The following is a 25574-nucleotide window of genomic DNA, read 5'->3' on the forward strand; positions in this document are numbered from 1 at the left end:
TCTTTCTGCCGCGGCCTCCCAAAGTGCTGAGATACGAACGTGAGCCACCTCACTTGGCCCGTTCTTTTAACTATGTGGTCTTTGAAGGCATAGTTACTCTTTCTGGGCCACAATCTCCTTACCGGTAAAATGGAGATAGCAGTCATCTCATACTGCTATGAGAACTAACCAAAACAAGTAAGGTAGGTTAAGTGTCCTGCTCAGAGCTGGGCACTTAAGAAGATTCTCAATAAAACATGGCTGCAGCTTTTGAAGATTCCGGCCTACCATAGTTAATCTGATTCTTAGTAGAATCTGTGAATATTTGAGTCGAGCGCCCTCTCGTGTTCTTGTGGTGAAGTACACCTAACAGATCTCAGCCCTCCCTTCTTTACCTTCGGTTTTTTTCTGGAGCAGAAGCTGGTAAGTGAAAGCCTGCAAGGTTCCAAGAGAAGTGTGTGTCTCCGAGGTTTACTTTGGGTCATTGTGCGTGATGCTCAGGGCTTTAGGATTATTCGGGTGTATCCTGAAGCTCTGCTTGAGAGCTTAAGGCATATTCAGAGAGAAAAGCCAGACCTACAGCCATGTGGAAATGAAGCAACAAACCTGCTGCTGGCAAAATGGGAAGGGAGGCCCAAGATACTTCTGGTTATCTAAACCGTTTCTTCAATTGCAATGTTTTGTTTTGAGGGAAAGAGTTATGAACACATAAGGTCAAAGAGAAATACAAAGTGAACTTACGATTTGAGGTTGAAACAACAACAACAAAAAACTCAGTGGAGGACTGAAGTAGGGGAATCTGGGGGAAGAAAAACGCAAAAATACCAAGATAGCTCAACAACTGGTCAGATTCCAAAGGGCAAGAAATTGAGGAAACCACAGTTCTATCTGGAATGTTGAGAAAACAGGTGCTAGAGACCAGGAGATACCATCCTTCCGGGAGGACTTTAGAGTTCATTGTGTGGGCTCATTTGGAGCTATGAGAATAACTGCGGATTATGGTATTCACCCGGCTGCAAGAGCCAAGGTTGCTAAAACATCCTCCTAAGCCTCGGATAGTTCCGCACAATGGAGAATTGCATCACCCTCATTGTGAACCTACTCCTGTAACCTAATCTTTAGTTTTTCCAACTGTAAAATGGGGCTAACGACTGTCTCATTCTCATAGAATTGTTACTAAAATCGCTTTTCCACGAATGGTATTTATTCTTGTTACTGCAGTTGTTGGCTAGAATTACGTGCCATAGGTATCTCAGGAAGCCCTTAAATTCCTCCACCGTAAGCCACGGGCAATGATAGTCATCTACTGTAGTTTCTAGGAAGACCAGCAGATTCCAAGAAGGCTGCTCGGCGGGAGAACCTAATGCCGGAAGCCTATTCACAAGAAACTCTTCCTTCCCGGACACTAACGTGTGGCGAACCTCTGCCCTGCCGACCCCACAGCCTGGGGCTGGCGCTCTCGCCGTACATTCTGGGATTGGTAGTTCCCAGGCCTCAATGTCGGCCTGCGCCGCCCAGCTCCAGGAACTCGCTTTCCCAGCTTGCCGCGCGGTCGGTGGGGGTTGCATCTCCGCGACCAGGAAACGAGAAAGATGGCGACGGTTCCGCGACGTTGAGGCCGCGTTGGGCGGTTCAGACTCAGGGTGGTGAGTCCCGGGCAGTGGAGGCGGTTCCCACGGGCTTACAGAGAGGGCGAGAGTCGGGCATGGCGGTGGCCCCTGCCTCCGGGACGAGGCGGGAAAGAACGCCTCAGGGAAGGAGCATGAACCCGGGAAGCTCGGGCGAGCAGGAGCGAAGGGACCCTGGCCCCAGGGGTAGTGTTGGCTCCTGCGGGCACAGGCCACATCCCTGCACGATATTTTCCTCCCAGAACTCTGCCCGTGGGCACAGCCCCTGTGATACCCCCAGTCTGACCTTATTCTTTCATGCTTCAAGTAGCCTTTGCTGCAGCCAAACTGGAACTCTGACTTTTCTCTCAGAATCAGTCCATGCTTTCCCGCCTCTGCGCCGCGCTCATTATTTCTTTTTCCGGGAATGACTTTTTTTCTGCGTTCTTAATTACATATCTTCAAATTCTACTTATACTTAAAGGCTCATAAGTCACTTCCTCTACCAAGCCTTCCACATCACCTTTTACAAGTGAAAGGAAACGCCTTTCAACACCCGTAATACTACAGCTGAGCTTTGGTACTCTTCTTGGTATGTGTGTGTCTCATACCACCTATTGTCCTTGTGAGTGTGTGTGTGTGTGTGTGTGTGTGTGTTTTTAAGACGGAGTCTCGCTCTGTCGCCCAGGCTGGAGTGCAATGGCGGGATCTTGGCTCACTGCAGCCTCTGCCTCCTGGGTTCAAGCGATTCTCTTGTCTCAGTCTCCTGAGTAGCTGGGATTACAGGCACACGCTGCCACGCCCGGCAAATTTTTTGTGTTTTTAGTAGAGACGTGGTTTCACCGTGTTCCCCAGGCTGGCCTCAAACTCTGGAGCTCAGGCAATCCACCTGCCTCGGCCTCCCAGAGTGTTAGGATTACAGGCATGAGCCACTGCGCCCGACCTCATACCACTTGTTCTAAAAATTTCCTGTGAATAGAATTTCCTTTTGTAACTCACAGAGCGCCTAGCACTGTGCCTTGCATACAGTAGATGCTTGTTAAATACTTCATCGAATGAAAAAAAAGAATGTGCCCCTGCCCTGCAAGAACTGAGGACCCAGAAGATCTGGAAGTTTGAGAGGAAGGCTGCTGGGAAGCATGACCAGAGTCAGCTTGGTTATTTGGTCCTTGTGATAATAGAACTTGTAATAAAAGTTGCCTGTATTTACTGTCTTCTCCTTTTTCATTCTCTTCCAAACTCATTCCACTCAGGCTTCCATTCCCTTAATGCCACTGAAACAGCTCTTGTCGAGATTGCCAGTAATCTCCATTTTTCCAAATTCAGTGGTTGCTTCCCTGTCCCTTAGTCCCTCTCCATTTCTGTGGTACTTGACACAGTTGACCCCTCCCTCCTTGAAACATGTTGTCATACTCTTCTTTCTCTTTTCCAATGGCTGCTGGTTCTTTCCAGTCTTTTTCTCTTGTTCATCCTGTGCCTAACTCCTGTTAAAGTGTTCCAGAGCTCAATCCTGGATCTTTCTCTCTGCTATTTTTTTCTTCTTTCACTAATGCTTCCATGGCTTTAAAAGCAGTCTGTGTATTGGTGACTCAAGTTTTTGTCTACAGACCCTCTCTCCTGAGTTCTAAGTTTGCATTTCTATTTGCCTTCCAGGAATCTCCATTTGGTTGTCTTGCTGACATCTCACACTCAACCTGGCCAAAATAAAACTTTTGATTTCCTCTTAAATCTGTTCCTTCCCTAGTCTTCTCCAGTTTGTTTGCTATGGCACCACAAACTGTCAGGTTGCTGGAAACTATAAATTTAGGAACTACCTTTTTGTCTCTTTCCTTTTCTCCCTTCATCAGTAAGTCCTCCAGAATATGCTCTGATGTTGCCTAATTCTGATGCTGCCATCTCCATTGCCACCTTCCTAGAACAGGCCACTGCCATGTCTTGCCTAGACTACCATAATAGCACTCTCAGTGGTTGTGTATTCACTCTGCCTCTCTACTGTCTATTTTCTTTCAAGTCACCCGAAGTATTGGATTGCTTCCTGTTTAAAGCTCTTCTAAGATCCCCATGGCAGTTAAAATCCAAGTTACTCTACTCTGGCCTGTAACGCATTTTCATGATCTAACTCCTGCCCTGCTCACTGAACTCATCTTGAATCAGTATTCCCCCTGCACCAGTGCTTCCTAGGCTCAAGTGGTCTTTCCAGCTCAGCCCAGGCTCAGGTGATCCTCCCTGGGCAGGAGCGAAGGGTCGTGGGCCCCATAGGTAGTATTGGCTCCTGGGGGCACAAGCTATGTCCCTGGACAATATTTTCCTCCCAGGCCTTTGCCTATGAGCTCTTTTTTTTAAAAAAAAAATATAAAAAAGGATGGGATTTCACCAAGTTGGTCAGGCTGGTCTTGAACTCCCAACCTCAGGTGATCCACCCACCTTGGCCTCCAAAGTGTTTGGATTACAGGCGTGAGCCACCACGCCTGGCTGAGCTTTTGAGCACTTTTGAGCTGAAGCATTCCACCCACCCTCAGCCTCCCAAAGTACTAGGATTACAAATGTGAACCACCACACCTGGCTGATTTTGTTTGTTTGTTTCTTGAGATGGAGGGAATCTTGCTCTGTCACCAGGGCTGGAGTGCAGTGGCATAATCTCAGCTCAGTGCAACCCCAACCTCCCAAGTTCAAGTAATTCTCCTGCCTCAGCCTTCCAAGTAGCTAGGATTACAGGCGCCATATACCATGCCCAGCTAATTTTTGTTTTTGTGTTTTAAGATAGAGTCTCACTCTGTTGCCTAGGCTGGAGTGCAGTGGTGAGATCTTGACTCACTACAACCTCTGCCTCTGAGGTTCAAGCGATTCTCCTGCCTCAGCCTCCTGAGTAGCTAGGATTATAGGCAGGTGCCACCACGCCCAGCTAGTTTTTGTATTTTTAGTAGAGACAAGGTTTCACCATGTTGGCCAGGCTGGTCTTGAACTCCTGACCTCAAGAGATCCACTCACCTCGGCCTCCCAAAGTGCTGGGATTACAGGCGTGAGCCACTGTGCCCCTGGCCTCTGGCTGATTTTTAACTGTTTATAAATGTAAAATTTTATTGTTTAGAATAGACAGGAAGTCTTGCTATATTATCCTGGCTGCTCTTGAGTTGAACTCCTGGGCTCAAGTGATCCTTCCTCCTCAGCCTCACAAGGTGCTGGAACTACAGGCATGAGCCACCAGGCCTGGCCATACAAATATGGTTTTCTTTCTCTCTCTATTTTTTTTTTTTTTTTTAGTGGGGGACTGAGTTTCACTCTTGTGCCCAGGCTGGAGTGCAATGGCTCTATCTCGGCTCACTGCAGCCTCTGCCTCCCGGGTTCAAGTGATTCTCCTGTCTCAGCCTCCTGAGTAGCTGGGATTATAGGCACAAGCTGTCATACCTGGCTAATTTTTTGTATTTTTGTAGAGATGGGGTTTCACTGTCTTGCCCAGGCTGGTCTTGAACTCCTGAGCTCAGGCAGTCCACCTGCCTCAGCCTCCCAAAGTGCTGGGATTACAGGCATGAGCCCCATGCCCGGCCACAGATGTTTTTAACTGTACTGTAGTTATGCAGTGGCTCACACCTGTAATACCAGCACTTTGGGAGGCAGAGGCAGAAGGATTGTTTGAGCCCTGGAGTTCAAGACTAGCCTGGGCAACAAATTGAGACTGTGTCTCTAATAAAAATTTAAAGAATTAGTTGGGGCTGGATGCAGTGGCTCATGTCTGTAATCCCAGCACTTTGGGAGGTTTAGGTGGGCGATTACCTGAGGTCAGGAGTTTGAGACCAGACTGGCCAACATGGTGAAACCACACCTCTACTAAAAATACAAAAATTAGCCAGACATGTTGGCACGTGCCTGTAATACCAGCTACTCGGGAGGCTGAGGAAGGAGAATCGCTTGAATCTGGGAGGTGGAGGTTGCGGTGAGCTGAGATCATGCTGTTTCACTCCAGCCTCCGTGACAGAGCAAGACTCTGTCTCAAAAAAAAAAAAAAATTAAGAGCCGGGTGAGGTAGTTTACACCTATAATCCCAGCAGTTTGGGAGGCCAAGGTGGGCGGATCATGAGGTCAAGAGATCGAGACCATCCTGGCCAACATGGTGAAACCCCGTCTCTACTAAAAATACAAAAATTAGCCGGGCATGGTGGCGCGCGCCTGTAGTCCCAGCTACTTGGGAGGCTGAGGCAGGAGAATTGCTTGAATCCAGGAGGCAGAGGTTGCAGTGAGCCAAGATCATGCGAGTGTACTCCAGCCTGGCACTTGGCAACTGAGTGAGACTCTGTCTCAAAAAAAAAAAAAAAAAAAAAAATTAGCCAGGCATGGCGGCACACTTCTGTAGTCCCAGCTACTTAGGACACCAAGGGAGGAGAATTGTTTGAACCCAGCAGGTGGAGATTGCAGTGAGCCAAGATCATACCACTGCATTCCAGCCTGGGCAGCAGAGTGAGACTCCATCTCAAAAAAAAAAAAAAAAAATAGTTGAGTGTGATAGCATATGCCTACAGTCCTGGCTACTTGGGAGGCTGAGGCAGGAGGATCGCTTGAGCCTGGGAAGTCAAGGCTGCAGTGTGCCATGATTGTGCCACTGCCCTCCAGCCTGGATGAGAGAGAGAGACCCTGTCTCAGCGACAACAACAACAACAAAACAGAACTGGTAAACATGGTAAGCTAGTTCCTGCTCCAGTTTCTTAGTACTCATATCTGTTCTATCTAATAAGGGTTTTATAGCCTGATCTTTTCATGGCTCTTTTTCCCATCATTCAAACTCAGCTTAAGAATCAATGAAAACTTCTTCCCTGAGCCACCTATCTCTTGTTCATATCCCTACCCATCGTATCACTGTGGTTTTTTGTTAGTTTGTTTTGAGACAGGATCTGGCTCTGTCACCCAGGCTAGAGAACAGTGGGGCAATCTTGGCTCACTGTAACCTCTGCCTCCTGGGTTCAAGTGATTCCCCTGCCTCAGCCTCCTAAGTACCTGGGATTACAGGCGCATGCCACCACGCCTGGCCAATTTTGTAGTTTTAGTAGAGATGGGGTTTCACCATGTTGGTCAGGCTGGTCCTGAACTCCTTTAGCCTCCCAAAGTGTTGGGATTACAGATGTCAGCCACGGCACTCAGTGCCTTTGTTTTCTTTACTGTTTTGTCTCCATTACCTATAATGATTTCTGGCACCTTTTAGGTGCTTGGTGAATATTTGTTGAAAGAATGAATGATATCCAGAATGCTGTACAGAGAAAGTAGCCTTCCTTTGGGATTGTTTTCTTAGGGCTATAACTGTTCTTTTTTTTTTTTTCTTTCTTTCTACTTTTTTTTGAGAGAGGGTTTTGCCTCATTGCCCAAGCTGGGGTGCAGTTGGCACAATCTTAGCTCACTGCAACTTCCACCTCCCAGGCCCTAGCAGTCTTTCTACCTCAGCCTCCTGAGTAGTGTGCGCCACCATGCCTGGCTAATTTTTTATATTTTTAGTAAAGATGGGTTTTTGGCATATTGCCCAGGTTGGTCTTCAACTCCTGGACAAGCGATCTGCCCACCTCAGCCTCCCAAAGTGCTGAGATTATAGGCATGAGACACCATACCTGGTCAAGACATAGGTATTTCTATGTGATGTACATGATGTACTGATACAGAACAGTCAGTCATTTCTCAGATGTTTGTGAGATAAAATGGGTCATCCTCATCTTTTAAAAGTGCTTCTTGTGAGGCCAGGTACGATGGCTCATGCCTGTAATCCCTGCAGTTTGGGAGGCCTACGTGGGTGGATCATGAGATCAGGAGTGCAAGACCAACCTGGCCAAGATGGTGAAACTACGTCTCTACTAAAAGTACAAAAATTAGCCGAGTATAGTGTCAGGTGCCTATAATCCCAACTACTTGGAGGTTAAGGCAGGAGAATTGCTTGAACCCAGAGGCTGAGATCGCACCATTGCACTCCAGCCTGGTGACAGAGCAAGACTCCATCTCAAAATAAAAAGGGGGGTGGGGGAAGTGCTTCTTGTTCTTTTTTTTTTTTTTTTGAGATGGAGTCTTGCTCTATTGCTAGGCTGGAGTGCAGTGGCACGATCTCTGGTCTCTGCCCTCCAGCTCCCAGGTTCAAGCGATTCTCCTGCCTCAGTCTCCCAAGTAGCTAGGACCACAGGGGCGTGCCACCACCCCTGGACAATTTTTTTTTTTTTTTTAATTTTTTATTGCATTTTAGGTTTTGGGGTACATGAGCAGAACATGCAAGACAGTTGCGTAGGTACACACATGGCAGTGTGTTTTGCTTCCTTTCTTCCCTTCACCCACATTTGGCATTTCTCCCCAGGTTATCCCTCCCCACCTCCCCTCCCACTGGTCCTCCCCTTTTCCCCCCAATAGACCCCAGTGTTTAGTACTCCCCTCCCTGTGTCCATGTGTTCTCATTCTTCATCACCTGCCTATGAGTGAAAATATGCGGTGTTTCATTTTCTGTTCTTGTGTCAGTTTGCTGAGGATGATGTTCTCCAGATTCATCCAGTCCCCACAAATGACACAAACTCATCATTCCTGATTGCTGCATAATATTCCATGGTGTATATGTGCCACATTTTTCCAATCCAGTCTATTATCAATGGGCATTTGGGTTGATTCCAGGTCTTTGCTATTGTAAACAGTGCTGCAATGAACATTCATGTACATGTGTCCTTATAGTAGAACAATTTATAGTCCTTTGGATATATACCCAGTAATGGGATTGCTGGGTCAAATGGAATTTCTATTTCTAAGGCCTTGAGGAATTGCCACACTGTCTTCCACAATGGTTGAACTAATTTACACTCCCACCAACTGTGTAAAAGTGTTCCTTTTTCTCCACATCCTCTCCAGCATCTGTTGTCTCCAGATTTTTTAATGGTTGCCATTCTAACTGGCGTGAGATGGTATTTCAATGTGGTTTTGATTTGCATCTCTCTGATGACCAGTGACGATAGAGCGCCGAATCCTAACCACTAGACCACCAGGGACAATTTTTGTATTTTTAGTAGAGACAGGGCATCATCATGTTGACCAGGATGATCTCGATCTCTTGACCTTGTGATCCTCCTGCCATGGCCTCCTAAAGTATTGGGATTACAGCCATGAGCCACCACGCCCGGCCTCTTGTTCATTTTTCTTTTCTCATCTTTATACAATCTATCTTTCTTTCTTTTTTTTTGAGACGGAGTTTCGCTCTTGTTATCCAGGCTGGAGTGCAATGGCGCGATCTCGGCTCACCGCAACCTCCACCTCCTGGGTTCAGGCAATTCTCCTGCCTCAGCCTCCTGAGTAGCTGGGATTACAGGCATGCGCCACCATGCCCAGCTAAGTTTTTGTATTTTTAGTAGAGACGGTGTTTCACCATGTTGACCAGGATGGTCTCAGTCTCTTGACCTCGTGATCCACCCGCCTCGGCCTCCCAAAGTGCTGGGATTACAGACTTGAGCCACCGCGCCCGGCCATCTTTATACAATCTTAAGGATATATGCCAAGGAATGACATGAGAAAGGGGACTTGTAAGCTAAAGCTTAAGGAACCATTTGAACTGAACCATCTGGGGATAAAATAAGTTGTGAGGAATATATTCCAAGTCTTTGGGATAAAGATGAGGTTGGTTGCAGATTCAGGCTTGCTGCAGTTTTAGCTCCAGGCTGAACTACATTTCATAGTCCAAAGAATAGTTGACAGTGTGGGAGTGGTGTCTCCTAGGTAGGAGGGAAACAAATCGCTGCTGAAACCTTTCACAAAACTGGGTTTTGCAGATGACCAAGGTTGTGAAAATCTGAACAGGGAATGCCAACAGCCTCTAGCTGTTGGAACTCAATTCTGCGACCTCTAGTTTTTGGTACTTAAAAATGTATATATTTTGAAGTAATTATAGTTTCACAGGAAGTTAAAAAATGTGTATAGAGGTCCTGTGTGTACCCTTCACTAAGTTTTTTCCATTGTATAACTAGGGTACATTTCTTTTAATCTGAGTAAAAGTGTTTCTCCACTTAAATTCAGGTTTTCCTTGTGGTGCTAATTATAATATAATCCAAATCTCAAAGTTAAACTTTTTTTCACCATTGAGCTTTCTCTGTGAGCTTAAAAAAATTTATCTCAGATGTATGTGTGCTGACTGATCCTAGTGGGTTGGCAGACCTAATAAACTTGTAAGTAAGCAATATAGGAAGTTTCTAGAAATAGTTGGTACACTGTTCATTCACTAACACTTCTTTTAATACTCTTTTGCAATCTACTTATAAAAATATGGTATATTCACTGTACATACGTAGAGATAAATATGTAAAAAAGAATCGGCCAGGCACTGTGGCTCACACCTGTAATCTCAGCCTTTTAGGAGGCCGAGACAGGAGGATTGCTTGAGGCCAGGAATTTAAGACCAGCCTGGGCAACATAGTGAGACCCTGTCTCTACAAAAAATAAATTAGCCAGGCAAGGCAGGAGGATGGCTTGAGCCCAAGAAGTTGAGGCTGCACTGACCTATGATTGCTCCATTGCATTCCAGCCTGGGTGACAGAGTGATGCCCTGAAAGGAATCACAGGGAGACAATATAGTATAGTGAGAGTAATGATGGCCTGTGGAGCCAGACTGTCTGCAACTCTGCCACCACCTGTCTGCCCTCAGACAAGTTCCTTTATATACCTGAGCTTCTGCTTTCTCATCTGTATGGTAGACATACTAGTATATCTACCTCATAGGGTTGTTTTGAGAGTAAGTGAATTATATATAAGCAGTTTAGAGCAGTGACTAGTGCACTGTACTAGTCACTGCTCTGTACTCATTACAGATGGCAGGAGAGCTGGCTGACAAAAAGGACCGGGATGCATCACCTTCCAAGGAGGAAAGGAAGCGATCACGTACTCCTGACAGAGAGCGGGATAGAGACCGGGACCGGAAGTCTTCCCCATCTAAAGATAGGAAGCGGCATCGTTCAAGGGATAGACGTCGAGGAGGCAGCCGTTCTCGCTCTCGTTCCCGTTCCAAATCTATAGAAAGGTAAAGTAACTTTGTATGTTATTACATGGGAAAGGAGAGTACATTTCAGATTTCTAACTTACTGGTTCTTCTGATGCCTCCAGTATTACTAGGCATCTGCTTTTTGTACATTAATCTGCTCTTATCCCAGTTGGACCTGCAGGTGTTTTCAGTTTTCCTCAGTGACCCAACTCTTTTTTTTTTTTAAGACGGAGTCTCGCTCTGTCACCCAGGCTGGAGTACAGTGGCGCCATCTTGGCTCACTGCAGCCTCCGCTTTCCAGGTTCAAGCCATTCTCCTGCCTCAGCCTCCTGAGTATTTGGGATTACAGGTGTGGACCACCACACCTGGTTAATTTTTGTATTTTGAGTAGAGACGGGGTTTCACCATGTTGTCCAGGTGGGTCTTGAACTCCTTCCTGACCTCATGATCCAACTGCCTTGGCTTCCCAAAGTGCTGGGATTACAGGTGTGAGCCATCACGTCCTTAAGAGTTGAGAGGAACTTGTAAGATGAAGGTCCAGGTTATCAAGGAAGGTTCATCTGTCGCCAGGTGTGGTGTCTCATACCTGTAATCCCAGCACTTTGGGAGGCCGAGGTGGGTGGATTGTTTGAGGTGAGGAGTTTGAGACCAGCCCGGTCAACATGGCAAAACCCTGTTTCTATTAAAAATACAAAAATTAGCTGGGTGTGGTGTGCACGTCTGTATTCCCAGCTACTCAGGAGGCTGAGGCACGAGAATTGATTGAATCTGGGAGGCAGAGGTTGCAGTGAGCCAAGATCATGCCACTGCACTCCAGTCTGGGCAACAGAGCGAAACTCTGTCTCAAAAAAATAAAAAAGGAAGGTTCATCTGTTCACATAGTTCATGACCTGTCATTGCTGTTAATACTTAACAGTACATCTCTGATCTAGAAAACCTTCTTAGAATTCCCCTGTTATTTCTGTGGGAGACACATTCTCTAATTTATGAAACATTACTTTGGGATGAGAGTATAGGAACCTTCTCAGGGCTGCAGTGAAGCAAGATACTTTGGAAATATCATGTAATTTCTTAAATTTGCGGTCTTCCAGAGAACGACGGCACAAAGAACGAGAACGAGATAAGGAGCGGGATCGGAATAAAAAGGACCGAGATCGAGACAAGGATGGGCACAGACGGGACAAGGACCGTAAACGATCCAGGTACATGAAGGAATGAGAGTGGGCTTTAGAGGAATGCTCCCATTTCTTCTTAACAGATTCTGTTGGTAGGTGTTACAGAGCACTCTTTCTTATTTATTTTTGAGGCAGGGTCTCACTCTCTTGTCCAGCCTGGAGTGCAGTCGTGTGATCACAACTCACTGCAGCCTTGACTTCCCCAGGCTTAGGTGATCCACCCACCTTAGCTCCTGAGTAGCTGGACTACAGGCATCTGCTACCATTCCCAGCTCTGTTTTGTGTTTTTTTGGGGTTGTTCTTGTTTTTTTTAAGATGGAGTCTCACTCTGTTGCCCAGGCTGGAGTGCAGTGGCATGATCTCAGCTCCCTGCAACCTCTGCCTCTTGGGTTCAGCCACCATACCTGGCTAATTTTTGTATTTTTAGTAGAGACAGGGTTTCACCTTGTTGGCCAGGCTGGTCTTGAACTCCTGACCTCAAGTGATCCACCCACCTCGGCCTTCCAAAGTGCTGGGATTTCAGGTGTGAGTCACTGCGCCCAGACTGTTTTTGCTTTTTTTTTTTTTCTTTTGTAGAGATGGGGTTTCATCATGTTGCCCAGGCTGGTCTCAAACTCCTAGACTCAAGCGCTCTGCCCATCTTGGCCTCCCAAAGTGCTGGGATTACAGGTGTGAGCCACTAAGCCCAGACTTTATTTTTAGAGATAGAATCTCATTCTGTTACCCAGGCTGGAGTGCAGAGTCTCAATCATAAGCTCACTCCAGCCTTGAACACCTGGGCTCAAATAGCACCCCTGCCTCAGCCTCCCAAGTAGCTGAGACCACAGGTGTGCACTACCACACCTAGCTAGAGCTGTCTTTTTTTACTTCTTTAGAAAGTATAATAGTGTAGCTATGTGGAAGGATTACTTGAGCCCAGGAGGTTGAGGCTGTAGTGACCTATGATTGTGCCACTGCACTCTAGCCTGGGTGCTAGAGCAAGACTTTGTCTCTAAAAAAGTATTTTTAGCCAGGTGTGGTGGCCTATGCCTGTAATCCCAGCACTTTGGGAGGCCGAGGCAGGTGGATCACAAGGTCAAGAGATCGAGACCATCCTGGCCAACATGGTGAAACCTCATCTCTATTAAAAATAGAAAAATTAGCCAGGCATTTGGCACACACCTGTAGTCCCAGCTACTCGGGAGGCTGAGACAGAAGAATCACTTGAACCCAGGAGGCGGAGGTTGCAGTGAACTGAGACAGCGCCACTGTGCTCCAGCCTGGCGACAGAGCAAGACTTCATCTCAAGAAAAAAAAAATTTTAAAGGCTGGGTACAGTGGCTGACACCTGTAATTTCAGCACTTTGGGAGGCTGAGGCAGGCAGATCACCTGAGCTCAGGAGTTCAAAACCAACCTGGGCAATATAACAAGACCCCATCTCTACTAAAAACAGAAAAATTAGCTGGGCATGGTAGCGCACACCTGTAGTCCCAGCTACTTGGTGGCTGAGGCAGGAGAATCGCTTGAACCTGGGAGGCAAAGATTGCAGTGAGCCATGACTGGGCCACTGCACTCCAGTCTGGGTGACAGAGCGAAACCTTGCCTCAAAAAAACACGTTTCTACAACATATATTTGTTGGACTAACTTAATGCTCCAGCATCTTGATAGTTTTCCTCTGGAAACTTTGTATACAAAGTTCTTTTTTTTTTTTTTTTGAGATGGAGTCTCACTCTGTCACCTAGGCAAAGTGCAATGGCGAGATCTCACTGCAGCTTCCGCCTCCCAGTTTCAAGCAATTCTGCTGCCTCAGGCCCCCCTCCCCACCCCGCCGAAGTAGCGGGGATTACAGGCATGCACCACCACGCCCAGCTAATTTTTGTTTTTTTTAGTAGAGACTGGGTTTCACTTGTTGGCCAGGCTGGTCTCAAACTCCTGACCTTAGGTGATCCGGCCACTTTGGCCTCTCAAAGTGCTGGGATTACAGGTATGAACCACTGTGCCCTTCCTGAATACAAAGTTATCAGGTCCTGAAAGTGTAGGTTAGAACTCAAGGCAGAGGACAGAATGTTCGTAACAGAAACTTAATGGGTTTGTTTGAATTCTCTTGTAGATTAAGCTTCCAACAGGTATGGGGAAAGGATTGTTGAGACTGATAGGAATGAAAAATGATGAGGGAATATGTATAGCAGTATCTTCTTGGCTTGTGGTAGTTGCCATGTAGGTTAAATTCTTTGTGTATTAAAGAGTTAAAGAGGGTGGGGTTGTGGCTCTCACACCTGTAATCCTAGCACTTTGGGAGGCTGAGGTGGATGTATTATCTGAAGTCAGGAGTTCAAGACCGGCCTGGCCAACATAGTGAAACCTCATCTCTACTAAAAATACAAAAATTAGCCAGGTGTGGCGATATGCTTCTATAGTCCCAGCTACTTGGGAAGCTGAGGCAGGAGAATGGCTTGAACCCAGGACGTGGAAGTTGCAGTGAGCTGAGATAACACCATTGCAACAGAGCAAAAACTCCATCTCACTTTTCAAAAGCAATGGCTGTTTAGAGGAAATTTTTTTTTTGAGACGCAGTCTTATGATGTCGCCCAGGCTGGAGTGCAGTGGCGCTCACTGCACTCAGCTCACTGTGACCTCTGCCTCCTGGGTTCAAGCAGTTCTCCTGCCTTAGCCTCCCGAGTAGCTAGGACTACAAATGTGTACTGCTACGCCCTGCTAATTTTTGTATTTTTAGTAGAGACAGCGTTTCAACATGTTGGCCAGGCTGGTCTCGAACTCCTGACCTTAGGTGATCCACCCACCTAGGCCTCCCAAAGTGCTGGGATTACAGGCAGGAGCCACTGCACCCAGCCTAGAGGAAATATTTTTTTTTGAGACAGAGTCTCACACTGTCACCCATAGTGCAGTGGTGTGATCTCGGCTCACTGCTGTTTCTGCCTCCTGGGTTCAAGCAATTTTCCTGCCTCAGCCTCCTGAGTAGCTGGGACTACAGGCATGTGCAACCACGCCCAGCTAATTTTGTTGTATTTTTAGTAGAGACGGGGTTTCACCATGTTGGTCAGCATGGTCTTGATCTCCTGACCTTGTGATCTGCCAGCCTCAGCCTCTCAAAGTGCTGGGATTACAGGCATGAGCCACCACATTCAGTCGAGGAAATATTTTTGACATCGGTAGTAAAGTCCCACTTCCCAAAAGAGATTAGTCTCAGAAAAGGAGATTTGGGTTGAAAGGGGCCAAGACAGGGCCATAATTAGGTTTGAGCTGGCAGAATGGCCATGCCTGCTAAGAGAGCTTCAAGACATGATAGATGACCGTGGGCCAGTCTTGTTGAGTCATGGGGAAACTTCCATTCTCTTTTTGGAGCTGAACCTGAACCTCATCCAGGCATTGAAGTAAGAATGATGTAGACCTTTCTTGCTCCTTTTCTTTAAAGCTTATCTCCTGGCCGAGGAAAAGACTTTAAATCTCGGAAGGACAGAGACTCTAAGAAGGATGAAGAGGATGAACATGGTGATAAGAAGCCTAAGGTAAAGGAGAGGAAGGATTATTTTCATCTTCTTCAGCTTATGCCTTGCTTTGTTGATCTTTAAAGAGAGAGAGCCTTTATAGACTGAAGTTCTGTGTTTTATTTTCAGGCCCAGCCATTATCCCTGGAGGAACTTCTGGCCAAGAAAAAGGCTGAGGAAGAAGCTGAGGCTAAGGTAAGTACTTGGGGTCTTCATCTGCTCAGGCTGCCATAACAAAATGCCACAGTTCTGAAGGCTAGAAGTCTGAGAATGAAGTGTCAGTAGGGTTGTTTCTTCTGAGGCCTCTCTCCTTAGCTTATCAGGCTGTCTTCTTCCTCAACTCTTCACATGGTCTTCCCTCTGTACACATGTACCCCTTGTCTTGGATTAGGACCCACCCTAAAAAGGCCTCTTGGATTAGGACCCACCCTAAAAAGGCCTCTTTGTTTTTTCTTTTTCTTCTTTTTTTTTGAGACAGAGTCTCACTCTGTCGCCCAGGATGGAGTGCAGTGGCGTGATATTGGCTCACCTCAACCTCCACCTCCCGGGCTGAAGCAATCCTCCCACCTCAGCCTCCAGAGTATCTGGGACTACAGGTGGGTGCCACAAAGCCCAGCTAATTTTTGTATTTTTTTGTAGAGTCAGGATTTCACCATGTTGCCCAGTGTGGTCTCAAACCTCTGGGCTCAAGTGACCTTCCCTCCTTGGCCTCCCAAAGTACTGGGATTACAGGTGTGAGCCATTGTGCCCAGCTTAATGGTCTCATTTTGACTTAATCACCTCTTTACATGCCCTGTCTCCACATACAGTCACATTGTGAGGTACTGGGGGTTAGAGCTTCCACATATGAATTTTGAACTGGGTACAGTGGCTCACACCTGTAATCCCAATACTTTGGAAGTCCAAGATGGGAGGATCACTTGAGTCAGGGATTTCGAGACCAGCGTGGGTAACATGCTGAAAAGCCATCTCTATAAAATATAAAAAATTAGCCGGTTGTGGTATCATGCGTGTGTAGTCCCAGCTACTCAGGAGGCTGAGGCTGCAGTGAGCCTTGATGACACCACTGTACTGCAACTTGGGCAACAGAGCAAGAGACTGTCTCAAAAAATACATATAACACATGAATTTTTTTTTTTTAAAGAGATAAGGTCTTGTTGTTTTGCCCAGGCTGGAGTACAGTGGTACAGTCACAGCTCACTATAACCTCAAACTCCTGGGCTCATATGATTTTCCAGCCTTAGCCTGCTGAGTAGCTGGGACTACATGCACATGCCACCATATCTGCTGAGTTTGTTTATTTTTGTAGAAATAAGGTCTTGCTATGTTGCCCAGGCTGGTCTTGAACTCCTTGCCTCAAGCAGTCCTCCCATCTGGTCCTCCCAAAGCACTGGGATTATAGGCATGTGCCACTGCTTCCAGTCTAAAAAAACACATGAAATCCATAGGGGACATATTTCAGTCCGTAACAGGATCCAAGGCCTATTTGTATTTTCCTCAACAGGCTTAATGCCTGAGCAAATATTTTTGGGTTCCCTGCCATCTCCCCATCAGTGATGTGGTTATACTCTGCTCCCAGATCCTTTGTTTACAGTTCCAATCTGTTTTGTAGCCCAAGTTCCTCTCCAAAGCAGAACGAGAGGCTGAAGCTCTAAAGCGACGGCAGCAGGAGGTGGAAGAGCGGCAGAAGATGCTTGAAGAAGAGAGGAAGAAAAGGAAACAGTTCCAAGACTTGGGCAGGAAGATGTTGGGTTCGTTATTCTACTCTGTGTAGCCCCTAGATGGGAGAGGAAAGAGATGAGATAGTGTTTCTCAGGAGAGATAGAAACCTGTTCACTCTGAAGTTTGGAAAAGGGAAAGATGGTGGGAGTTGATGAGAAAACATTTTTCTGTTAGATCTCCGTTTACCCTGTATCATAAGTCTATCCCTTTTTTTCTTCATTTGGTGTTCCTCATCTGGATTCCCTCCATTCCCTCTCCTCTTTTCTTCCATGAGCTCTTCTGCAGCTTTGCTTTCTTTGGTCTGCAGAAGATCCTCAGGAACGGGAACGTCGGGAACGCAGGGAGAGGATGGAGCGGGAGACCAATGGAAATGAGGATGAGGAAGGGCGGCAGAAGATCCGGGAAGAGAAGGATAAGAGCAAGGAACTGCATGCCATTAAGGTGCAGGCCTTGGCTCCATCTTCACTTCTCTCCCATACACAAAAATGAGGTTTAGTTATTTGGCCATTGTGATCTCTGCATGTGAGACTTGAGCCTCGAGGCTTATGTGCTTTGTGTTCTTTCCCTGGGCAGGAGCGTTACCTGGGTGGCATCAAAAAGCGGCGCCGAACGAGACATCTCAATGACCGAAAGTTTGTTTTTGAGTGGGATGCATCTGAAGACACATCCATCGACTACAATCCCCTGTGAGTGGCTTCGGGCCTGAGTTCTAGGTCTTTTCCACTGGGCAGTCCTAGAGAGCTGATGACTGGAGTAAGTAAGATAAGCTGGGGTGGAAAATTGGTAGACTAGTAGTCAGCCAACCCTCTGGTGGAAAGAAGACCCTGTCCAGGAAGAACTGTTTCATATTGGCAATCTGTCCTTCCCTCCTACTGCCGTAGCAGCTCCTTCTCTTTTTTCTTCCTTTGTCTCAATCCCAGGTACAAAGAACGGCACCAGGTGCAGTTACTGGGGCGAGGCTTCATTGCAGGCATTGACCTCAAGCAGCAGAAACGAGAGCAGTCACGTTTCTATGGAGACCTAATGGAGAAGAGACGAACCCTGGAAGAAAAGGAGCAGGAGGAGTGAGTGATCAAGGCTAGGGTGGCTGGACAGAGCCCAGTCTCTACAGAAAGGAGTTGGAGGGCACTGATCCTACTTACTCCTCACATCCTGCTCCAGGGCAAGACTCCGAAAACTTCGTAAGAAGGAAGCCAAGCAGCGCTGGGATGATCGTCATTGGTCTCAGAAAAAATTAGATGAGATGACGGACAGGGACTGGCGGATCTTCCGTGAGGACTACAGCATCACCACCAAAGGCGGCAAGATCCCCAATCCCATCCGATCTTGGAAAGACTCTTCTCTTCCCCCACACATTTTGGAGGTCATTGATAAGTGTGGCTACAAGGTAAGGAGGGGCAGATTGGCCCAAGAGATCTGACATGTTCCTAGTTTGGGAATACAGAACTTTATTCCTTGACTATTTGGGACCATTGCTGCTAGTGGGCATCAACCTTTTCTATCAGTTTCTAGTAGAAGTGTTGGCTTTTAGTGATTATGTTTCTTCTTGGGGTCCCCATTTCTGTGGACTGTACTTGGCATCCTTCCATTGTGCTAGGAGATGTGCTTTCTACTATCAATGGTAGCCCAGGTTGTATAATTCTGCCTGTACCTATTACTCTTTCTTGGGGTCACTGCAGGAACCAACACCTATCCAGCGTCAGGCAATTCCCATTGGGCTACAGAATCGTGACATCATTGGTGTGGCTGAGACTGGCAGCGGCAAGACAGCAGCCTTCCTCATCCCACTGCTGGTGTGGATCACCACACTTCCCAAAATTGACAGGTGAGGTCAGCTGGCACCAGCTGGAGTGGGTTTTTCTGGGTAGGAAAGATGAAAGTGGCAAATGAATGTTTGGTTTTTGTTTTACACCTATAATCAGAAGCTTGCTTCTTTATTCTGGGTTGAATATTAGGGAATAATTGGATTGTGGTATCATAGAACTATATGTTGCTGGCAAAGACCTGGAGAACTTTGCTATCCTGGAGTCTCTGATTTTTATTTATTTTATTTTATTTTTTGCTGGCAAAGACCTGGAGAACTTTGCTATTCTGGAGTCTCTGGTTTTTATTTTTTAATTTATTTTATTTAATTTATTTATTTTTTGAGATGGAGTCTCGTTTTGTCACCCAGGCTAGAGTGTAGTGGTGGGATCTCGGCTCACTGTAGCCTCTATCTCCAGCTTCAAGTGATTCTCCTGCCTAGCCTCCCAAGTAGCTGGTGTTACAGGTGCTGACCACCACGCCTAGCTAATTTTTGTATTTTTAGTAGACACACGGTTTCACCATGTTGGCCAGGCTGGTCTCAAACTCCTGACCTCAAGTGATCTGCCCACTTTGGCCTCCCAAAGTGCTGGGATTACAGGCTTGAGCCACTTTGCCCAGACCCAGCCTCTGATGTTGAAGTGAGATCATTGCGTTCTTTTCTTATCACCCTCCCCATTTCCATCACTCCCTGTAAGAATGACTTTGTCTTGTTCTGGTTTGTGGTTGGATAAGAACCAAAGCTCACAAAACTATGGGACACCCCATTTACCATAGGATTGAAGAGTCAGACCAAGGCCCTTATGCCATCATCCTGGCTCCCACCCGTGAGTTGGCTCAACAGATTGAGGAAGAGACCATCAAGTTTGGGAAGCCGCTAGGCATCCGCACTGTGGCTGTCATTGGTGGCATCTCCAGAGAAGACCAGGGCTTCAGGCTACGCATGGGTTGTGAGGTTTGTTTTTCTGTCTAGTGTCTAGAAGACAGCCTCCTGTCTGGGAAGGCTATCTTGGGGCTTTGTTTCTAGTTTTTGGAATAGATGTGCAATAGAATGAAGAAAGGAGTTGGTTTATATATGTATGTGCTATTTATTGAGAACTTATGCACCAGGTTTTTTGTTTTTTGTTTTGAGACAGCCTTGCTCTGTCACCCAGGCTGGAGTGCAGTGGTATGATCCCAGCTCACTGCAACCTCTGCCTCCTGGTTTCAAGCAGTTCTCTGCCTCAGCCTCCCAGGTAGCTGGGATTACAGGCATCTGCCACCACGCCTGGCTAATTTTTTTTTTTTTTGTATTTTCAGCAGAGACATGGTTTCACTGTCTTGGCCAGGCTGGTCTTGAACTTGTGACCTTGTGATCCACCTGCCTTGGCCTCCTAAAGTTCTGGGATTACAGGCGTGAGCCGTGGCGCCTGGCCACACCAGGGTTTATATCACAAACAGTACATCATATATATTAACTCATTAATTCTCACAACAATGTGTGAGAGTGGTATTTCCTTGTTATAGATCAAACTGAGGTTCAGGTTAATAACTGCCTGAAGTCACAAACAGCTGGCAGTGGGCAGAGCTGAGATTCATATCCATAGCCTGTGCATTTAGTTACTCTTTACTCTGCCAGACTAAAGCTTTGACTTTGTGCATTGCCTTCAATTCAGGAAAGTGGAGGAGAACTTTTTATGAGAAGTCTGCTGCAGAAATTTAGTCTTTCTGCAGACATCTCAGTGTAATCCCTTTATGCAACCCCCTTCACAGTATCCCTTAGTCTCTCCCATCTAAGAAATTCCTTCTTCAGGATCTGAAATGATTTGCTAAAAAAAAAAGTTCCTACCTCTGTCTAATCCCTGTACCTTATACTCAGAGACCTCATTCATCCCTGAGAAAATCAAGCAACAAGTGATTTCATGCCAGTTTGCAGGAGCCTTACTGCTGAACATAACCAGAGGTTGGGGTTTAAGTTCCTTAGCATTGGAGGTCTGTTACCCAAGTGTGTGGATAGTTCACAGGGAAGAAAAGAAGGGGCAACTTCTGGGCTATAAATAATTATACTGCACTCCACAGATTGTGATCGCTACCCCTGGGCGTTTGATTGATGTGCTGGAGAACCGCTACCTGGTGCTAAGCCGATGTACCTATGTGGTTCTGGATGAGGCAGATAGGATGATTGACATGGGCTTTGAGCCAGATGTCCAGAAGATCCTGGAACACATGCCTGTCAGCAACCAGAAGCCAGACACGGATGAGGCTGAAGACCCTGAGAAGATGCTGGCCAACTTTGAGTCAGGAAAACATAAGTACCGCCAAGTAAGGCTGCTTCCGTGGGCTGAGAAAAGTTAAACAGGCCAAGCTGGGTGGATTACTTGAACTTAGGAGTCTGAGACCAGCCTGGGCAACATGGTGAAACCTCATCTCTACAAAAATCATCCAGGCATGGTGGTGCACGCCTGTGGTCCCAGCCACTCAGGAGGCTGAGGTGGGAGGACCTCTTAAGCCTGGGAGGCAGAGGTTGCAGTGAGCTGAGATCGTGCCACTGTACTCCAGCCTGGGCAACAGAGTAAGGCCCTGTCTCAAAAAAAAAAAAAAAAAGGCCAGGCGCGGTTCAAGCCTGTAATCCCAGCACTTTGGGAGGCTGAGGCGGGTGGATCACCAGGTCAAGAGATCGAGTCCATCCTGGTCAACATGGTGAAACCACGTCTCTACTAAAAAAAAATACAAAAAATTAGCTGGGCACAGTGGCACGTGCCTGTAATCCCAGCTAGTTTGGAGGCTGAGGCAGGAGAATTGCCTGAACCCAGGAGGCGGAGGTTGTGGTAAGCCGAGATTGTGCCATTACACTCCAGCCTGGGTAACGAGCAAAACTCCATGTCAAAAAAAAAAAGGCCAGACGCAGTGGCTCACGCCTGTAATCCTAGCACTTTGGGAAGCCGAGGCAGGCGATAACCTGAAATTGGGAGTTGGAGACCACCCTAACCAACATGGAGAAACCCCCCTCCTGGTCTCTCCTAAAAATAGAGAATTAGCCAGGTGTGGTGGCACATGGGGTCGGGAGTTCAAGACCAGTCTGACCAACATGAAGAAACCCAATCTCAACTAAAATACAAAATCAGTTCAGCATGGTGGCGCATGCCTGTAATCCCACCTACTGGGGAGACTGAGGCAGGAGAATTGCTTGAACCCAGGAGGCAGAGGTTGCAGTGAGCCGAGATTGTGCCATTGCACTCTAGCTGGGCAACAAGAGCAAAACACCATCTGAAAAAATAGAAAAATAGTTGTACAATTTGCCAGCCTTCTGTTGGGCCTTTCTTGCCTTAGGTGGGCTCAGAGTACATGTTTCTAGAATGAAGTATGCCTAGGTACAGTCCTCTGACAATCCTTGTGGGGGCGCCATTTAGCTTAGCACTGGAAAAAGTATTTCAGACTCATGCTGCTACTGGGACCACAGGTGCTAGCAAATGCTCTCAGTCCTTCCTGCCATAAGATGCAAAGTACCTTGATGAACAGGTACTAGGGAAACGGGAAGACAGAGAACACTGTTTTCTAAGATGTTGGCTATCAAAGCTTATACTGCGGCACATTTTAGATTCTTTAGTCTTTGGTGACAGTGGGATATATGATTATGCCTGCCTGGGTGCAAGGCTGAGCCTCCTGTTTTCATAGACAGTAATGTTCACGGCTACCATGCCCCCGGCAGTGGAGCGTCTGGCCAGGAGCTATCTTCGACGACCTGCTGTGGTGTACATTGGTTCCGCAGGCAAGCCCCATGAGCGTGTGGAACAGAAGGTCTTCCTCATGTCAGAGTCAGAAAAGAGGTATGAGGGCAGCTGAGCCAAGGGAAACAGGGTGGAGAAAGAAATGGCTCTGAGAACTTCTTTCAGAGCAAGTGCAGGGCAGGGCAATTCTCTGCCCTGTTGAAGAGCTGCTGTTTTCTGGAGAGAATGTCATGGGCATTGTAGAACCTGAAAGTAGTGTTCATAGATCAGGGTTGGGCCTTTCACTTTGAGTAGGAGGTATTATGCATCTCATTTTTCTCCTCTTCTCTCCAGGAAAAAGCTGCTGGCAATCTTGGAGCAAGGCTTTGACCCACCCATCATTATTTTTGTCAACCAGAAGAAGGGCTGTGACGTGTTGGCCAAATCCCTGGAAAAGATGGGGGTGTGTCTGGCAGGGGAGAACAAAGTCTGGCCTCTGTGGTATTGCTTTCTGAAACTAGCAGGGCCCCCTAGGTGCTTCCTTTTCATTCTTACCCTTTCTTTAACCTTCCAGTAATCAACAAGTCAGGACCGGGGGAAAGGGTGGTTTGAGGGAATAAGGAGAATGGAGTAATTGCTGGGACTCCCTGTCTGCTGTAGTCATGCCAGCCAAAGCTGCCTTGGCCCTTCATCCTGGTGAGGTGGAGCTGGGGAAAGGTGTGGGACTCATATCCTGGCAGAGTCTGAGGATGTAGAAAAGAGTAGGTGAAAACTGTGCTTAGGTATGTTGGGGAGAGGAGATGATAGGGTCAGAAGGGAGCTGGTAATCACTGTCCTTTACTCCTGATACTGGTGCTTGAGGAGAAGGGTGTGTCCCTGCTACTCAGCTGTTCGACTTCCTTAAACTTCTTGATCCCTGCTTTCCACCCTGATCTTGCCCCTAATTCTCTTTGAGGACTTCTCATGTGTCTGGCTCCACCACTCTCCCAGCTGCTTTGCCTTTGCCCTTGCTCTGTGTGTCCCTGTCACACCACACCTCTTTTTCTCTTGTCCCTCTCTTCAGCTCACTTATTCTCTCCTTCCTTTCACTGCAGTCATTCTCTTGCCTCCTTCCCTTTCTCCTACCCTGCTGCCCTCTCCACCCTCCCTCCCTGCCTGTCCCATTCCTCTGAACTGTGTGTCTCCTTGATTCCGTTGCTCACTCTTCACCTCACCATTCTTCCAACAGTACAATGCTTGCACACTGCATGGTGGAAAAGGCCAGGAGCAGCGAGAATTTGCATTGTCCAACCTCAAGGCTGGGGCCAAGGATATTTTGGTGGCTACAGATGTGGCTGGTCGTGGTATTGACATCCAAGATGTGTCTATGGTTGTCAACTATGATATGGCCAAAAATATTGAAGGTAAGTCCCAGGGAAAGCAGCTTCAACCTGCGGTGAAGTCAGATTCCCTATGGCGTCCCACTTGAAGTCAAGGTGCTGTCCGTGGAAGGCGGTTGCTGCCTCTTAGCTCCAAGTCTGGGATTGCTTGCTTCCATAGAAGTGCTCTTGTCCTTTATCTTACTTGGGTTTGTTGTCCCAGCAGGTGGAATGACATTTGTGTCCTCAGGAGTGTGAAGAAAAGCTAGGCAGCTGTGGGTCTTAGTGTGGGAGGGACCAGTCAGTAGGAGGATGGGGAAGATGGACACCTGGGGAGGACACTGTGTGCACCTCAGGTTCAGGCAGCACATGCCGTATTCCTGCCCTTGGAGATGGGATGGGAAGGATGCCTCTAGAAGTGGAGGCATCAGACACCGCTCCCCAGGGCACCTGGACTGTGCTGAGTGACATTCTTCACATTCCCCAGATTATATCCACCGCATTGGCCGCACGGGACGAGCAGGCAAGAGTGGGGTGGCCATCACCTTCCTCACAAAAGAGGACTCTGCCGTGTTCTACGAGTTGAAACAAGCCATCCTGGAAAGCCCAGTGTCTTCCTGTCCCCCCGAGCTAGCCAACCATCCAGATGCCCAGCATAAGCCAGGCACCATCCTCACCAAGAAGCGCCGGGAAGAGACCATATTTGCCTGACACATCACTCTTCCCATGGGCTGAGGGCATCTCCGAAGCTGCCTCATGCCTCTTCAGAACCCTCACATCCCTCTTCCCAGGTCCTCACTCTAGGGTTATGGGGGCTTAGGAAAACAATCAGACTTCCTAGCCCAGACCCTCAGGTCAGGAGGCCTGCGTGTGGGGCTGCAAAAGGAGAGGATGATGCTGTCAGAGGTAGGGAGAGCAAATGACTGCAGCTTTTTGGCCCACCTCTGCCCTTCTTTGCTTTGGGATTGCAGTGGGCCATCACCTCATGCCAGGATATGGGGGCAGCCAGCCGGCATTGCTCCCCAGACTGAACAGAATCCTGGCTGCCTGAGCGACCTCCTTTGGCACAGACTTGACTGTGTAACTATATAAACTGCGGCAGCATTGTTGCCCTAGATGCCCCAGGAGACCTGGCACCATGAGGATTATGAACAGTGGAATCTTACTGTCATCTGGACAGCTGTTGTCCCATTTGGATTGTAAAGGAAGTCGAGAGCCTTTAGACCTGTGCACAGCCATGCACTAAGGGGTGCTATGTGCTCTGGGCATCCCTCCCCCAGGGTATTTTCTAAGTAGATGGGGGACAGGGTGAACTGGCTGTGTCCATCTTTGTCACTGAGTGAAATCTGTTTTCTATTCTCTGAGAAGATAAGTTTGTATGTTCTGAGAATAAATACGTGAATATTAAGGCTTTGTCTAGTTCCAGCTAAACTGATTTCCCTGGCAGGAGGGGCATCATTGGGTGGGGTAGGTTGGCTTGGGAAATGGGAGACAGCCACATTAAGAGCAGAGCATGGAGTCTCTACTGACAGTTTTAAGTCAGTAGGTGGACTTAAGGGGTGATGCAAAAGCCATGGCAGCAGGACTATATGCATCATCCTCCCCTGCTCTAGCCTTGCGTAATATGTGGTCCTGGCTGGACACCTCTAGGGAGCTTTAGGCAAAGGTGAGAAAGGAGAACAGTTGTGAAATTTTGGCAGGTGAGGCCATTGGAACCACTCTGCCACTGTGTGCCCAACACCCGGTCTCAAGATCTTTGCTTGTGGCTCCCTGGTTGGATCTATTGCTC

At 47.4% G+C, this 25574-nt stretch overlaps 1 protein-coding gene across 4 annotated transcripts; it reads left to right on the forward strand.

Moving 5' to 3' along the window:
• Positions 1-1543: 1543 nt before the first annotated feature.
• Positions 1544-25193, forward strand: DDX23 (DEAD-box helicase 23). 4 transcript variants are annotated; one of them, XM_009003705.6, is made up of 17 exons: positions 1544-1625; positions 10385-10593; positions 11646-11756; positions 15144-15237; positions 15346-15411; positions 16829-16967; positions 17246-17379; positions 17512-17624; positions 17859-18002; positions 18100-18325; positions 18618-18763; positions 19519-19696; positions 20800-21042; positions 22396-22547; positions 22782-22928; positions 23656-23830; positions 24273-25193. In XM_009003705.6, exons 2-17 carry the CDS (start codon positions 10385-10387, stop codon positions 24369-24371), a joined length of 2376 nt encoding a protein of 791 aa, XP_009001953.1. In that variant the 5' UTR covers positions 1544-1625; the 3' UTR covers positions 24372-25193. The 4 variants fall into 4 exon arrangements, with proteins under 4 accessions (XP_009001953.1, XP_002752462.1, XP_054094555.1 ...); XM_002752416.7 differs by having other exon boundaries at positions 22782-22890; XM_054238580.2 differs by lacking the exon at positions 1544-1625 and adding an exon at positions 5933-6258 and having other exon boundaries at positions 22782-22890.
• Positions 25194-25574: the final 381 nt, after the last annotated feature.

This window comes from Callithrix jacchus, chromosome 9 (genome assembly GCF_049354715.1).
Source record: "Callithrix jacchus isolate 240 chromosome 9, calJac240_pri, whole genome shotgun sequence".
NCBI classification, from domain to species: Eukaryota; Metazoa; Chordata; class Mammalia; order Primates; family Cebidae; genus Callithrix; species Callithrix jacchus.

Bases quoted from the DNA above. Each gene is read 5' to 3' on its own strand.
- DDX23 (XM_054238580.2), top strand. From the start codon at position 6,091: ATGCCTACAGTCCTGGCTACTTGGGAGGCTGAGGCAGGAGGATCGCTT. The intron at 6,259-10,384 runs GTAAGCTAGTTC...TACTCATTACAG, and splicing joins AAACAGAACTGGTAAACATG to ATGGCAGGAGAGCTGGCTGA. The intron at 16,968-17,245 runs GTTCGTTATTCT...TTTGGTCTGCAG, and splicing joins CTTGGGCAGGAAGATGTTGG to AAGATCCTCAGGAACGGGAA.